This window comes from Porites lutea, chromosome 12 (assembly GCF_958299795.1).
Source record: "Porites lutea chromosome 12, jaPorLute2.1, whole genome shotgun sequence".
Taxonomy (NCBI): Eukaryota; Metazoa; Cnidaria; class Anthozoa; order Scleractinia; family Poritidae; genus Porites; species Porites lutea.
This window is the reverse complement of record NC_133212.1, coordinates 3,683,013-3,697,305: the sequence shown is the minus strand read 5'-3', so window position 1 is coordinate 3,697,305 and position 14,293 is coordinate 3,683,013. Positions and strand designations below refer to the sequence as shown.

Genomic DNA, 14,293 nt, shown 5'->3' with positions numbered 1-14,293 from the left:
GAAGCGGCGTTCGGCATAGGCATAACCTTTTCTAGTAGAAGGGGCAAGACCCTGATTCAAGTAGAAGTGGCATTTATCCGAGGGGAGCTGCTGAGGAATCTGGGTTGGAATAGAGCCTGCATGAGGGGCTAACCGGCGAAAGTGCTGAAACTAAAAGTGAGACAGAAAGTCCACTATTGGGCTAGACTTCCCCGTAACTGGGGTCTCAGTGAAAAGGAGGAATGTCTGGCTGTCAATAAGGACAGATAGCGAACCAGGGACATGACGGCAGGGGCTCTTGAAGTGTCAGACCGCAGAATTTCCACCACTGAGCGGTTATCTGATAGGAAGTTGACCCATTTGAAGGCCCATAGGGAGACCCCAGAGGTAGGCTACCACGAGAACAGGGAAGAGGTCCTTGTACTCGATGGACTGAGAGACCTGTTTTGCGAGCCATGCGCCTGAAAACCTGTGACCCTGGAAAACTGCTCCGTAACCAAGAGCCCCAGAGGTAGTCCACTGAGGGTACTGAAGGAAGCTGCAACCATTCCAAGACTGGAAAACCTCTTGCTTCCTGTCTAGGTCAAGAAAGAACTCCTGAATGAGACGAACTAGGTGGTCATAGGGATGAAAACCGCACAGCAGGTTGATCATTCGGCGCGTGAAAGAGCGACCTTGGAGTACAACCATGCAGGCAAGGTGAAGGTGACCTATTAGAGACTCCGGTTCCTTGCGTTTACACCAACGCTTCTGTGACCATTCCTCCAACAAGGCAGTTATCCTATCAAATTTGTTCTGAGGAAGGCATGCCTGCACATTAAGAGAGTCCACTTCAATGCCCAGAATGGTTAGGCACGTCGATGGCCCTTCTTGTTTGTCTGGATGGAGGGGTATTCCAAGTTTAGAAAAACAGTCAATAGACATTTCCAGATTGTGTTAACAGACAGAGGAGCCGGGAGGACTTAGTCATCAAGGTAATGCATCAGGAAGGTGACATCGTAGTTTCGCTTGGCCACCCAAACCACTAAGTCTGCTATACATGTGAAGATATATGGAGCTCAGCTGACTGCAGAAGGGCAGGACCATATTGACATGAAAGGCAGAACCTCATTTAAAACACGACAACCGGCGATCCTTTGTATTGACTGGTACAATGTGGTATGCATTTGCACATTCAATTTTGCCATAAGAGAACCCCGCCCAAGCTGCATGCCCGCAGTTATCTCATCTACGTCCATGTTATGTAGAGGAAAATGCTCGCCCGCAATACTGTTGTTGACACTGTGACCAGCAGGGCTTGACAGGTCCAGGCCTGAGACGTCATTTCCCAGGATGGTGGCGTTTGGGGATGACGCCGAAACGGCTCACATGGAGGACAGGGAGTGGAGGCTGAGAGAAGGGCCCGCCAGTCTGCCTGTCTGAGCTTCCGATTGTAAGTTATTGTTGAAGAAAGTTAAAGAGTGCCGAAGCCATATTCCCATTGCCGACTTCAAAGAAGTACTGTAATTAAAGCCTAAAATGTAGGTGAAAACAAACCATCGTAAGGGTCTTGGATCCCTTATGCAACTTTGGGCAAGGATGATGGCGGAGTTCATGCTGTAATCAATCCAGGTTAACGGGAGTAAGCTGAGAAACAGGCAAACAGCCTGAGAGGGCAACAAATAACCAGACCCTGCTGCTGAGAAGGTCAAAAAAGGATACCGCAACTCTAAGGCTGAAAAGTTACTATGAGCACCAACGAGAACAGAATCAAATCTATGTGCAACTGAATTGGCTAGGAGAGGTGGCCTAGGACAGCGGTGACCCCCTTTGACTGAGAAGGGGAGCGGGGCTATTCTCGCTAGTGTGCCGTGTGGTGAGGGCACTGAATGCGAGGGTGGTCCCATGGCACGTTTCGCAGGAGTGACAAAACCCGCAGCGGCCAAAGGGCCAGCGACAGCGCCTATCACTCCAGGAGTGGCAATACTGGTTAGACTGGGGATTGCCCGAAGACGCCAGTGGCTCTGTTAGTGACAAGGCAGAGGAATTTTAGGGATTTGCGGAGTCTGGAGCAGCTGAAGTGGTAGTCGGAGATCTGGTGTGAAAATTGTAGAGGTTTGGGCGCACGCGAGACCAGTCGGTTGAACCCGAGGCTGCTGCTTCTTTTCCGAAGGCAATGTCGTAGCAGAGCCATGATTTGTCACAGAAGCGCCTTGCTGTCTGAATAATGAGTAACTTGTACTAGTTTATATCTTTGCAGCGAAAGGGGACGGTGTGGCAAAGAATGATAAAAAAGATTGTGAAGGCTTTTATCCAGGTGACGATGTCTGCTATTTCTACGACCCGTTTTTTAGACCTCTATTCCACGAGTTTTCTCTCCAAAAACGCTTGGGGTTCGACCTTCTTGAGCGCTAATATTGTCTGGAAGTAGGTCGGCCATGTCTACAAAAAGCCCGGCTGAAATTTTTAGAAACAAACTTATAAAGGACTGGAGCATAGCCAGGACCCACCACAAAAGCTTTGTTGAGGCTTGGAAACGTGGAGGACACAGATCCGGTCGCGCCACCGTAAGAGCCCCCAACCACTACGGGCAAGTTTGCGCAGGACGTGGCGGGAAGAGTAGAGACAACCGAAGGACCATCAAATGAGATGTAAGTTGAAATAATGAAGGGCACAACAAGCGTACCTGAAGACTGGGAGGTAGAGCAAGGAGTACCGGAGCTCGAGAATGCCGGATAATGAGTTGAATTTGAAGGACCAGATGAATGACCAGACGTCGCAGCCATGTTTGCGTTCCCGCCACTGGAATCTTGAAGAGAAGATAACAACGAAGGTAGCGATTCCGCGAGAGCCTTTCAGATTGCCTGTGCTCTTGTTGTTATTGTCCGGCAGAGAAACAGGTGGACTTGGTGGTGACGCTGGTCTGTTGAGCGGAGCAACTGGTGTACAACGGCAACTAAAACGCGAAAACGCTGTAACCAGAGAAGACAATGGCTGCGGCCGCACTTGGGCACTTAACCGAGTTATTTCCAATTAACTAATTAAAGTTAACTCGTTTAAAAAAAACTGCGAGTGCGGCCGGGTTTTCTACAGTTTTAATGCAGGTTAACCTTATCAATTAGTCGATCATCTCCGCCTACGCGTGAGAATGGTCCAGATTTCGGCTTTACCGTGCCCTCAAGCACAACAGTTTCGAAATTTCTTATTTCGCTCAAAGTCCAGTTTTTCTTTGTTAATACTATTGAGTTACGATTTTTAAGAAGTCGACCCTTTCTTATCAGTAATAATACGGGGTCAAATTTTGCCAGTCACTCTTAGGGAGCGTAATGAGCGACCCCAGCGAGCGAAAAATACCGCGCGACAATAACCATGCTACGTTCTGAAGAATATTTTGCGGTTTTTTAAAAACTAACCCGGTTAACTTGCCAAGTGCGGCCGCAGCCCTAGACAGGCTGTTCTTCGTGGTTCGCGTCCTGAACATAGGCGTACGGGCCGGGGGGGCGAGGGGGGCTGCCGCACTGTACTGCAATGGGCTATTTCCAATCGTCAATTTATTAGAATAAACTTCCGCTTAACTTTCTAGAATCATCTCCGCTCGTAGAACAGTGTATGGCAGATAGCATCAGCGATTGATCTGAAAGTGAACAAGTGCCTGACGAATTCTCACTCTGAATTACGAGAAGAATCTTAATTTTTTTTAAAAATCTATCAAGTGGTTCAAATTATTCACTAATTTGTTATAGTAGACCGAAATGTTTACAAAACCGCTAACAAGAGCGCCATGATACATACTAATGAAATCCTTCTTTGCAGCAATTGACAAGAATTATCTCTATTATACTACTACATGAAAAATTTCTGCGATTTGATTGGCTTAGTGCAGTGGTATTTCAGCTTAATTTGAAATACCTACATGTGAAAATTACAAACCTTTTGTGGGTGGTAGCGTAAACAAATAATAGCATGATTTGTACGTGATATTTGGCATAAATACCCCTTGTGATATTTCAAAATTGCCTCAAATTTCACCCCCCTAACGGCTCGTGAAATTTCGTATAAGAATTTTGAAATATCACTCGTGGTATTTATGCCAAATATCACTACAAATCATAGTATTACCCATACAAATAACTCACACACATTTTTTAAAAAATTGAAGCTATTATGAGGTGAAATTGCATGTAAAAAGCGCTTCGTTTTCTACAGATAACGGCTGAACATCAAGATTTTCCTTGTTTTACTCTATTTCTAACGATGAAAACTTTATCCCAAAATATCCCGATAACCTTCTCACAGATTCCGTTTTAACTTCACAACCATCGAGGCGACTATTGGAGGAAAAAGCTCCCGAGAACGATTTCATAGACCTAGGTAATGGTGTCATTTCGTTGCTATGACAACTCCGATGCCATTGCAACCCTGATCATGACAAATTTTCATCTTTATATAATACAACTGTGGTGGCAATTTTTCCAAATGTTTGTTTATGGCAACGTATAGTTTATGCTCAAACTTGGCAGGTATATATTGACCCTAAAAACCTGAATTGAGGCACTTTCGTACGCCAGTACGGGCTATGTTGTTGCATCGTATGGCCCTTGTGTAAAAATTTGGGCAACTTTCGAGAATTTTTTGGGCAAACGGTTTACCGCCCGCCCTGGCCGAAAATCGCCCGTACGCCTATGGTCCTGAACGAACGTAACGAATCGCACTCCTTGGCGAATTGAAAGAAAAGGATACAAGGAAAAACACGCTGTAGGACTGCTGCTCCAAAAAACGCTAAAAAGACGAAAACAAGACGCTAAAGCAACCACTCGACAGACCGCTGCACAAACGCTCAACGAAGAACTCAAAGATTCTAGCAGTGTACAAAGCTACCACGTACGATGTGAGCCTGCACTCACGGGATTGAATGCGGGATGCCCGCTTAGCTCGTGGACCGCTTGACCGCTAGCCTCGTGGACCGCTTAAACCGCTATGCTCGTGAACCGCTTGACCGCTAAGCTTTTGAACCGCTCGACTGCTAAGCTCATGAGCCGCTTGACCGCTAAGCTCGTGGACCTCTTGACCGCTAAGCTCGTGGTGCTTAACCCAGTTATAATCAAAATGATTATCGATCAAAAACGCCATGCACTGAAAACTTTAGCGCTTAAGTTTTGACTTAAGTTTATAATTTTCATATATTTTTTGGACAAAATACTTGATAGAATCCTTCTTGATGTGCTCTTGTGTGTTTAGGTTATCTGAAACATTTTTTGATGCCCTGACATCTTCATTCATAGCATTATTTTTAAAAGTTTGCCGCCATCTTGACTTTGAAACGAATGGAATTTTGCCATGGCAACTTTGTAATTTCACATGTGAAATTATGAATTGACGCTAAAATTCCGTGCTAAAATTAAGGAGTTATTTAACACCCTTGGTATTATATCCGATACCCTCAGTGATAAGTAGTAGAATAGTACCCAGTTCAGCTTGGTGACGAGTCACTAATGATGATCCAAATGACATTTTTGAGACCGAGTTTTCTCAAGTCTCTGTTTCAAAGTGAGGCTAAGGTTGCGTTCGTTTTAACCTGAGATCAGGCGTTATTTTTTTTTGCTTCTTTGTTTCTTTGGCTCGAGAGGGAGAGCCTCTTCCCAAGAGAGACATAAAGGGATAATAGAGAGAGGGCATGATCTCAGGCTACGTTCGTTTGGGAACTCAGGATTTAGATTTTGAAATCCCGATTTTGGATTATTCAATCGAACGCGAATACCGTTCTCAGGGTGGATTTCAATTGAGAAATCCAAATCCGGATTTTACGGATTTCCACTTTACAGTTCGATTGGGAAATCGGAAAGAGGATTGCAAAACTGTTCTCGTAAACAGCGGTCTTCTTTTTGCTGTTAATTATGCATGCGCGTGCAAGACCGCTGTTCTTAAGGACCGTTTTTCAAATCCTTTTTCGAACAGTAAAATGGAAATGCAAAAACGGATATGTCAGCGTTGAAATCCGTTTTCGGATTTCGCGTTCGATTGCAAATCCGAAACTTTATTTTAAAATCTAATTCGAGTTTTTCCAATCGAAAGCACCCTAAATCATTTATATGAAAATGATTCTTTATTCTAATGCAAATAAAACTCATTTTCACTTTAAAGGATTTGTACTTAGCTTCGTTTTTAAAGTAAGAGTTTCTGGAACTCGTAAATGGCCTAATAATTTGGGGTGTGCGTGTCTGACATTTGTGCCATGTACAGAGTGTTTCAAAAGTTCGTTCCGATTTGTTCTTCACTTAAATGTCACTGATTATTAAAGATAACTTTTGTAAACCTAAGCGTTTTATTCATTATTCATTTAACATTGACTAACTGAAATATTAGCAACCAGAATGTCTTCCTTTATGATTTCTGACATTTTCTAAGCGGAGAGGTATAGAATGTGCGAGCTCCCATAGCGTGTCTAAATTCACAATTTTGCAGGTGAAGCGTGGTCGCTGTCTTAGCTAGTCCAGTGTTTTAGGGGCTGGATCTTTGTATGTTGTCTCATCAACGATAATCCAGATGGTTACTAGAGGGTTTGCATCATGTCAGTTTGCCGGTCGGTCGTCCTTTGGTATAAAGTTTGCAAATTCTTCTGATGCCATGCCTGCATGAAGTGTGCACCGCCTTTATTTAATTTCTCTTCAAGGCTTTCCAACATTTGTTGGTCACATATCTCCATACCGTTGTGCTCGAAACTTTGATATTGTGAAATTGAAGTTTTCTTTTTACCTTGCAGTCTTGTTGAATTATTACGCATATACTTACTGCTTTTTCGATAACATTTTTCACACAGTTTGTAAAAAAACCGGCCATCTACTCCTTGGTTTGTCTGGTAAGGTCTTTACTTTTGACCACTTGTTCTTTCATCGTTCAGACTTCTCAACAATTTGACAATTTCCTTGACTAAATGGACAGAGTACCGTAAAAATAGATGCCTGAGCTCTCGCACAAACAGTGTGCGTCTTCATTTTCGTGAAAGAGTAGAGAAAAAAAAAGAAAACGCCAAAAAAACGAAAATAGAAAACCTACAAAATGGGCGGGAAAAATATGGCGGGAAAAAAAATTCGCGTACGTGCACATTTGGGGAAAAATTTTAAAAAATATCATAATTTCTTCAAATTTTAGTTTGAAATTGCTTTGAACGGTTATTTAGATAAATTTCCTACCTGAATCAGTTTACATTTGCCTAAGGGAGCATTAAATGCTTTGCGCAAAATACAATTTACAATCGGAACGAACTTTTGAAACACCCTGTAGTTCCGTTAATGTCAAACATGATCATTGATCTACAAACATATGCCTGACGCTTGACACTAGCGAGTTATGGGTGACTGCTGCTACATTAAAGATGAGAGAAAAGAATAAAAACAAAAGATACGCCTACCTGAGTTCAAGAATCGAAGTCTCTGGTAGTGTCTATTGCCTATTTCTTTCCTTCAATTCCAAAGCGTTCACAGTCATTGCAAGCTTGAATTGTTTAAAATAAGTGAAAAGTGACGAGTCAACACCTCGAATTATACAATCATTATTAGTACACTGGAGCCAAACAAACCCAACAATAGCCTCCCACGCACACGTTCTTGGGGGTTCGTCACGCGTTCATGCCCCACTAAGAACGCGTGATAAACCTCTATTAACGTCTGCGTGGGAAACTAACCCCACAACACATCTTTCAATCAAGCCAAGGTGAAAATTAAACGGCGCCGGAAAGGTCTGGGACGAGCTCAGTAATTACAAGACTCTTCTTAGGGTGGAGTGGGAAATATTCACTCAACGCCGAGTATTAAACGCGAATATTTCTTGTGAGCAATTTAAAATACTTTTCCATCCGACTTTTCCTTTTCTGAAAATAACTCTAATGCTTCCGCCGTGCAACTACCTTTTATCACAGACTTCCAGGAAAAAGTTGTAGTTTTAATCATATCTTTTTCCTCCAAAGATTGTGCCCACAACAAATATTCTTACTCAAAAGACATTAAATTCGTCAAGTCGAAGAATCAACCTTGAGTTTATTTCATGCAGAGTACAGTAAAAAAAGGGCACGTGCTACTAAGGTACAGGAAATTCAACCAGCTGATAATTTTTTTCTTGACAAATGTAAATTCTTCTCTCTTCCGGTTAAACTTATCCTCCTCTCTTCTCCGATATGGCGATTCGACGTGTGGCTCCGAACTGTTGGACTGATGCAATTTTTAACACTTTAAACCCCAAGATCAAAATTTGAATTCTCATCTGTTGCCCCTATTCATGTCCACAGGCGTAGTTGGGAGAAGTTGATAAAATATCAAGCAAATTGATCTTGTGTGATCATGTCCGTAATTCTCGTGACCACTCTGTTTTACAAAGAATTGATTTTACAAGGAGAAATTTGATGCTGATCACTCTCAGGGCTTAAAGGATTAAACAGCATCGCCTGCCATCGCTTGCACCTTGCACCTACAAGTTTAACAATGTAGTCATGGTGACCATTGGGGCGCCACGGACCAAACAACCCTTTCCCTTCTATTTGATTTTACTTTCACATTCTCCTAGGGCGTCGCAAAACTTAAACCCTGTCCACTCAGAGATATTATTCTCCCGACGCTTCTTTTGTCTGCCCCTTCTTCTCCCTCCCTGCACCGTTCCTTGTAAAATTGTTTTGGCAAGCCCTGCTAATCTTGACACATGCCCAAACCACTTTAACCAGTTTTTTACTTGACGCCGTTGAATCGCTTCCACGAAGACGGATATACGGAAGAAGGCTGCTGGTGTAAGGAAACGAAAAAGCGGAAAAAAACCAAGGATTTGCTTACCTTTGTCCTTCTAGAGGCCAGTTGCTGTTGATGTGTCGATCTTCTTACTCGCAGCCACAGGGCAAAGCAATCTTCAATTTTTCAAAAATTGACACTATTATTAATAAATCACTAATTACCGCTGACTGTTCATGGAGCTCAACTGGTACTTACTCTGGACTCAAGCAGTCTCACAAAATCCTCAGCAAGGGAAGACTCAGGGAAGGAGAACGTCTCAAGGATAAGTAGGAAGTTGAAAGCGATAGTGCTTGTAGAAGCTTCTGGAAAAGATAGACTTCCTTTTGGGCGAAGTAAGATAGGTTATTGTGAGCTCACATAAGAAATTTCACGCTTCAGGGCCAGGTGTATCCAAGGCGAACGGGCCACGTGACCCGAAACGCTTCCGGCGCGCGGACAAAAAGACCAAGAGACTAGGTAACGAGCAACTTACGCAACAAAGACAAGTCACACGATTATCAACTGCCAGACAAGCTAACAAACTAATTGCTACCCTTCGAGATGGAACCCTTCGAAACATTGATACGAAGGGCCTCTGTTCGCAGGGTAAGACTATGTACGATCCATGACAAAGAAACCTAAAAAATGTCAGCTGGATTGCCGGTTGTCATTGTCAAGCCATCAAAAAGAGGCTCAAAACCGCAAGGTCACCCAAATATAGAATAGCCTTCAAAAAAGCTTTGTGCTGGAAAAAAAAGTCAGAAAAGCAAAGCCAAGTCAGGAAGCTTTTTAAAATATCAAAGTAAAGGTATGCTCGGGACTCGAATAGTCACGCGGAGAGCTTGATTACAACTACCACCAATTTCCACAACCAAAATGAAGTAAACTATGAAGAAATCAGTTTATTTTCTATTTATTTAGCAAATCACGCCATAGAACGTTCAATCAAGTAACAAGGAGCTACCGTTTTTGGTTTGTAAAACAAACTTTCTACCACACAATCATTTTATATAAACAGTGCGTACATAAGCGAGATTTCAGGCTAATTATAAATTCATTTTTTCGGCGCAAGAGATCGGTAGGACAATAACGCTGCAAGCAGTTACTTTTTATAGATCCGAAACTGACAAACAAACTGAACTTTTGTCTAACTTTTGTAATTAAGTGTCATGTTTGTCAGTCTTTTGTCATTAAAATGAAAAAAATAACAAAAATCAGACAAAAATTGCAAATTAGTCACTCTGAACGTCATTCGCGCGCTACGTTACTAAAGCAGAACAAAATTTCCAGCAATGGCGGATGAGATCAGCCTAGTAGGAAAACCCAACTAAATTGTGAAGAACTTCAGAACTAAGGAGAAAGGAACTTTATCTTAAGATCAACCAGATTGTGTGGTCGTTTGTGAACACAACTAACTTCGAAGGGACTAAAAATGAAACTAAAACTGTAAATATGTCACGTGCTGTTCCACCAATTATACTCCGCAATGAGCCAGCGTTCTTGCCGGAACATAAAACCCGTGATGACGTTGAATTGACTTGAAAATCGTCCACCTCATTGACGAAGATCATTTCCCACAAACCGAAATACAGAGTTTGATTTAATTCATCTACAACAGAATAGGGACAATGGCTTTCCTTCCTTTTGGATAATCTTTAAATTCTTTGCGATAGTTTCGGTGTTTGCCTATGGCCCATACTGCCATCTGGTAGAATCCAAACAAGGTGAATAAAACCGCTGAAAGAGAAATAAAGAAACCGTCATGTTAAACAGATAATGCTTAGAACGATTTTCGTATGACCTTGAAATAATGGTTTCTGTAAGTGTTCGTTATTTGTTTTATAAGCCAGTGGATGAAAAGATCAAAACATGGACTCTTCCTTTTCCCGTCAAAGAAAATTCTAATATGGAAAAGGCATTGTTCGATTGGCCAATCGTGTTGTAGTATGACGTCAAAGAGAAGTATCGATTGATCTAGAAACTTCTCCCGCATGAAGTTTTTTCAGCCGAGCGTTCGCTTAATCAACCAAAACCAACACGTGTTTATATCCGTTCGATAAATCAATCAAATGGCACGATTTCCGATCGTTTTTTTTTTTTTTTTGCGCGGTTTCATTTCAAGGTCATACCAAAATCGCTCTATCACTTTTTACTTTGTTTCATTATCATGACGAAAAAGTAAACTTCATTTTTTCCTACGAAGCGCTCAAGACCTCTCAAGAACTCCATCGGCCGCTTTAGATCTGAATTAATTTAAAATGTTGTAGGTTGGCCTTTTGGATCAGTGGATAAAATTTTGAAGTATGAAAGCTGCAGAGTGGTAATTTCCTGTGGTGTCTGTGGTGCTTTGTTTTATGCTAAACAACTAGGTGTTCCTAACTTTTGACTCTATGGACAAATCCTTTAGTGTGACCATTCAAATGAAAGCTACTGAGCAGTACTTTCCTGTGGGGTTGTTAATCATGCTGTACAAGGTGGTTCTAACATTTGAGTCTGAGGATAAAATAAAATAAACGCTACTGAGCAGTACTTTCCTGTGGTACTAACTGTTTATTACGTTGTACAAGGTTCTTCTAACTTTTGAGTCTGTGGATTAAATCCTAAAGTCCCTGACCATTCAGTTGAAAGTTAATGAGCAGTACTTTCCTGTGGTACTGTTAGTCATACTGTACAAGGTGCTTCTAACTTTTGAGTCTGTGGATAAAAGTATTAAGTTTACCCATAAGAATGAAAACTACTTATTACGCTGCACAAGGTTATACCTGTTAATGTCTGCGTCATCACTGAAAATGCTATCCAAGAACCGGCCTGAAGAAAAAAAAAACAGATAAATCAAATCGTTACTGTCATCTCTCATCTGGCAGAGGTAAAGAGGGAGAACAACTATGGTTTAGCAATAAGCGTTAAAGCTTCTTCTAAAAGGAAAATGACTATGTGCGTGTATTGGACAGTTTTGGTAGAACCAGATAATGGCTGTGGAGCAGACTAGTAGATTGATGGATCGTGTGGGTTTTCTTTTCGGTTAAACTCTGTGTTCACTTACACATTCTGAGGATCTGTTATACAAAATTACTTGGCTCAGAAAATGGGTGGGGCAGGGAGGGGGGGGGGGGGGAAGAATAAAGGATAAAGCAAGCCAGTCTAGTCTTCGATGTTTTCTCCTTTCTGAAAGACCCCACTTTCTGCTCAGAAACACGCGTATACACGCGTGTAGCCAATAGTCAGCAGTGGCGGGGTTGTTCAAACGCTGGATAGCGCTATCCACCGGATAAATCTCTATCCAGTGGATAACAAGAGACTATAAAGGGGACAGAGAGGGCATCCCCCATATACACCCTATTACATAGGTAATTCGTCTCGAGTTATTTTTAGAATCGGGATAAAGTTACCTCGCGCGAGGCGTGGATGTTTCGTGGAGGTTTCGCATGACCAAACGCCGTGCAAAACATGTCGGGCGAGAGGCAATGAAAGCGTAAAAAGATCGAGAGCATTCCTGAATATTGAAGCGAAATGAGTCGGCGCCCACCTGGGAAAAAGGAATCGCTGGACTCTTTGACAACCCGTGAAATCAGTTTAACTCGAAGTTGTCGTAACCTCAGTGCTTTAATAAAATGAGAAATTTTGCCGGTCTATTGAAACCGGTCGTTTGTACAATGTAGGGAGTTTAACATCCAACGACGCGGACGACAACTAGAACTTCAAAAAAACAATAGGTTTAATTAGCAAAACAACAACTTCGCACGTGCAACACACTTTTTTGTTCATTTCTTTCCCGTTTTTGCACGACTACGACGTGAAAATGCCTAATTTCGCGTTTTATGGAGGACGTAAATAAGCAACGACGAAATTTTATTTCTCTTTCTGAGCTTGAATATGGTCCCTTAAAATTCAGTTTTAGGAGGGTTCGCCTACAATTGACAAAGTAAGTGGGTAGGAATAATCGCTATAAAGACTGAAAAAAATAAACATCAAACCAGAAATTGCTCTCTTCAAACTGTAAATTATAAATGATCCTCTGAGAATATTCAGTGTGTTAAGGATTTCCCTGCTCTACTGTTAGCTCTATACAAGAGAGGAAGGGCGATTCTTTTTTAATTTCGGTTTCGCTGACACAGCTTTCGCAGAAATCTCGCTGTAGTCGTTTTCGTCGACAAAAGGAATAGCAAAATCGCTCTCCGCGTCTTCCCCCATTTTGTTCTGCGTCATTTCGTGAAGGACGCGTGGCTCTCAGCGTTGGTCATCCACGCGGAACACATTCGCGCTATGTGATTGGCTGTTGTCTAATCCCCCTTGAGATCTGTGGTGTTAAAAATAACTCGACACGAATTACTTATGGAATAGGGTGTATATGGGGGATGCCCTCTCTGTCCCCTTTATAGTCTCTTGGTGGATAAGTATTAGGGAAACCAATTGCACTATCCACTGGATAGAGATTTATACGGTGGATAGTGTTATACACCTTTTGAACAACTGGGGCCCTGACCTTCAGATAGGGGGTGGGGGGGGGGGGCGGTCATCCAGACCCTGAGTTAAGGGGGGGGAGCGGTCTCAAAAAACGTTTTTTTAACCCTTTGGTCTTCAGTTTGGTCTAAAAATAAGGGGGGGCGGTCCCCCCGGGCCCTTCCCAAGGATTCACCACTGAGTCTTCAAGTAAAACCAACCAGGGAGAAAAATGTTTTTAGTCAAACTTACCTCATAGGTGTAGTTAGGACAAGATACAAATCTAAACAACTGTGTCAGGGGATGGGATGTAGGATAGGGTATCTTCCTTTCTTTTGTACCTGCAGATGGAATTGATAAACAGCTACTATAATGTGTGACCGAGCGGTTAACACCTCGAACAACGGATATGGAAGTCTGGGGTTCAAGCCTCGCCCGTCTGGTTGCTTCCTTTAATGGACAAGGAACTTTACTCCACTGTGGCTCTCTTCATCCAGGTGTATAAAAGGGTACTGCTGGCATCCTGCTGGGGGAAGGGGGGGGGGGGGGAGGGGGTAACCCTGCGATAAACTAGCATCTTGTCCAGAAGGGAGTAGCAATACTCCTAGGCATGCTTCATGCTAAGGAAACCGGGATAGGCTCCAGCTATTTGGGCCTTTAACTTGTGTGTGCCTTTGCCTTTTTTACCTTTAGTGTAGTGTAGTCTTTCGAGATACACTAGAATTCAAACCAGGAAAATTAATCACAAGCCCCCATTGTAGATCTGTAAATTGTTTCATCCACATTACTTTGTAAAAGTGCTTTATCATCTTATTACGGTTTCAGTATTGCTTTATCCCTTCTTTGGGGTCAACCTTGTTCGGACCTTGCGTCTGTTAGTCTAATGAAACATTTTTTTGTTATTTTTTGTAAGCTTAGTGCAAGTCCCTTGTAAAATTAAAAAACTAATCAATAAATCAATAAAAAGCTTAAAATGTGAACTCATGTGGATAATTTGCATCGTTTAACTTGTCTCTATGTCAAAAACTGGTTACCATAACAACAGACCAAGTGTGGCTTACCTGGAGGCCTCAAATCCCGCAAAGCACAGTGGATGACAAAATTGCCATACTCATTAAACTTAAAAAAAAAAAAAACAGTCA

General features: G+C 42.2%; 1 protein-coding gene and 1 long non-coding RNA gene across 4 annotated transcripts in view; both read right to left on the bottom strand.

Moving 5' to 3' along the window:
• Positions 1-14,293, bottom strand: part of LOC140921985 (very-long-chain enoyl-CoA reductase-like) — a 63,265-nt gene that overhangs the window by 36,272 nt on the left and 12,700 nt on the right. Inside the window, exons 12-15 of one of the 3 annotated variants that reach the window (XM_073372002.1) lie at positions 14,213-14,270; positions 13,404-13,492; positions 11,474-11,519; positions 9,589-10,448 (exon numbers count right to left, since the gene is read on the bottom strand). In XM_073372002.1, the coding sequence (XP_073228103.1) occupies positions 10,321-10,448; positions 11,474-11,519; positions 13,404-13,492; positions 14,213-14,270 (321 nt within the window). In that variant the 3' untranslated portion in view covers positions 9,589-10,320. Of the gene's footprint in view, positions 1-9,588; positions 10,449-11,473; positions 11,520-13,403; positions 13,493-14,212; positions 14,271-14,293 lie in introns of those variants that run through there. The other 2 variants (XM_073372004.1, XM_073372003.1) reach the window with 2 other exon arrangements.
• Positions 7,073-9,086, bottom strand: LOC140921986 (uncharacterized). Its single transcript, XR_012164049.1, has 3 exons — positions 8,928-9,086; positions 8,775-8,845; positions 7,073-7,449 (listed from the first exon to the last, which is right to left on the bottom strand). It is a non-coding gene; the product is annotated as an uncharacterized lncRNA (long non-coding RNA).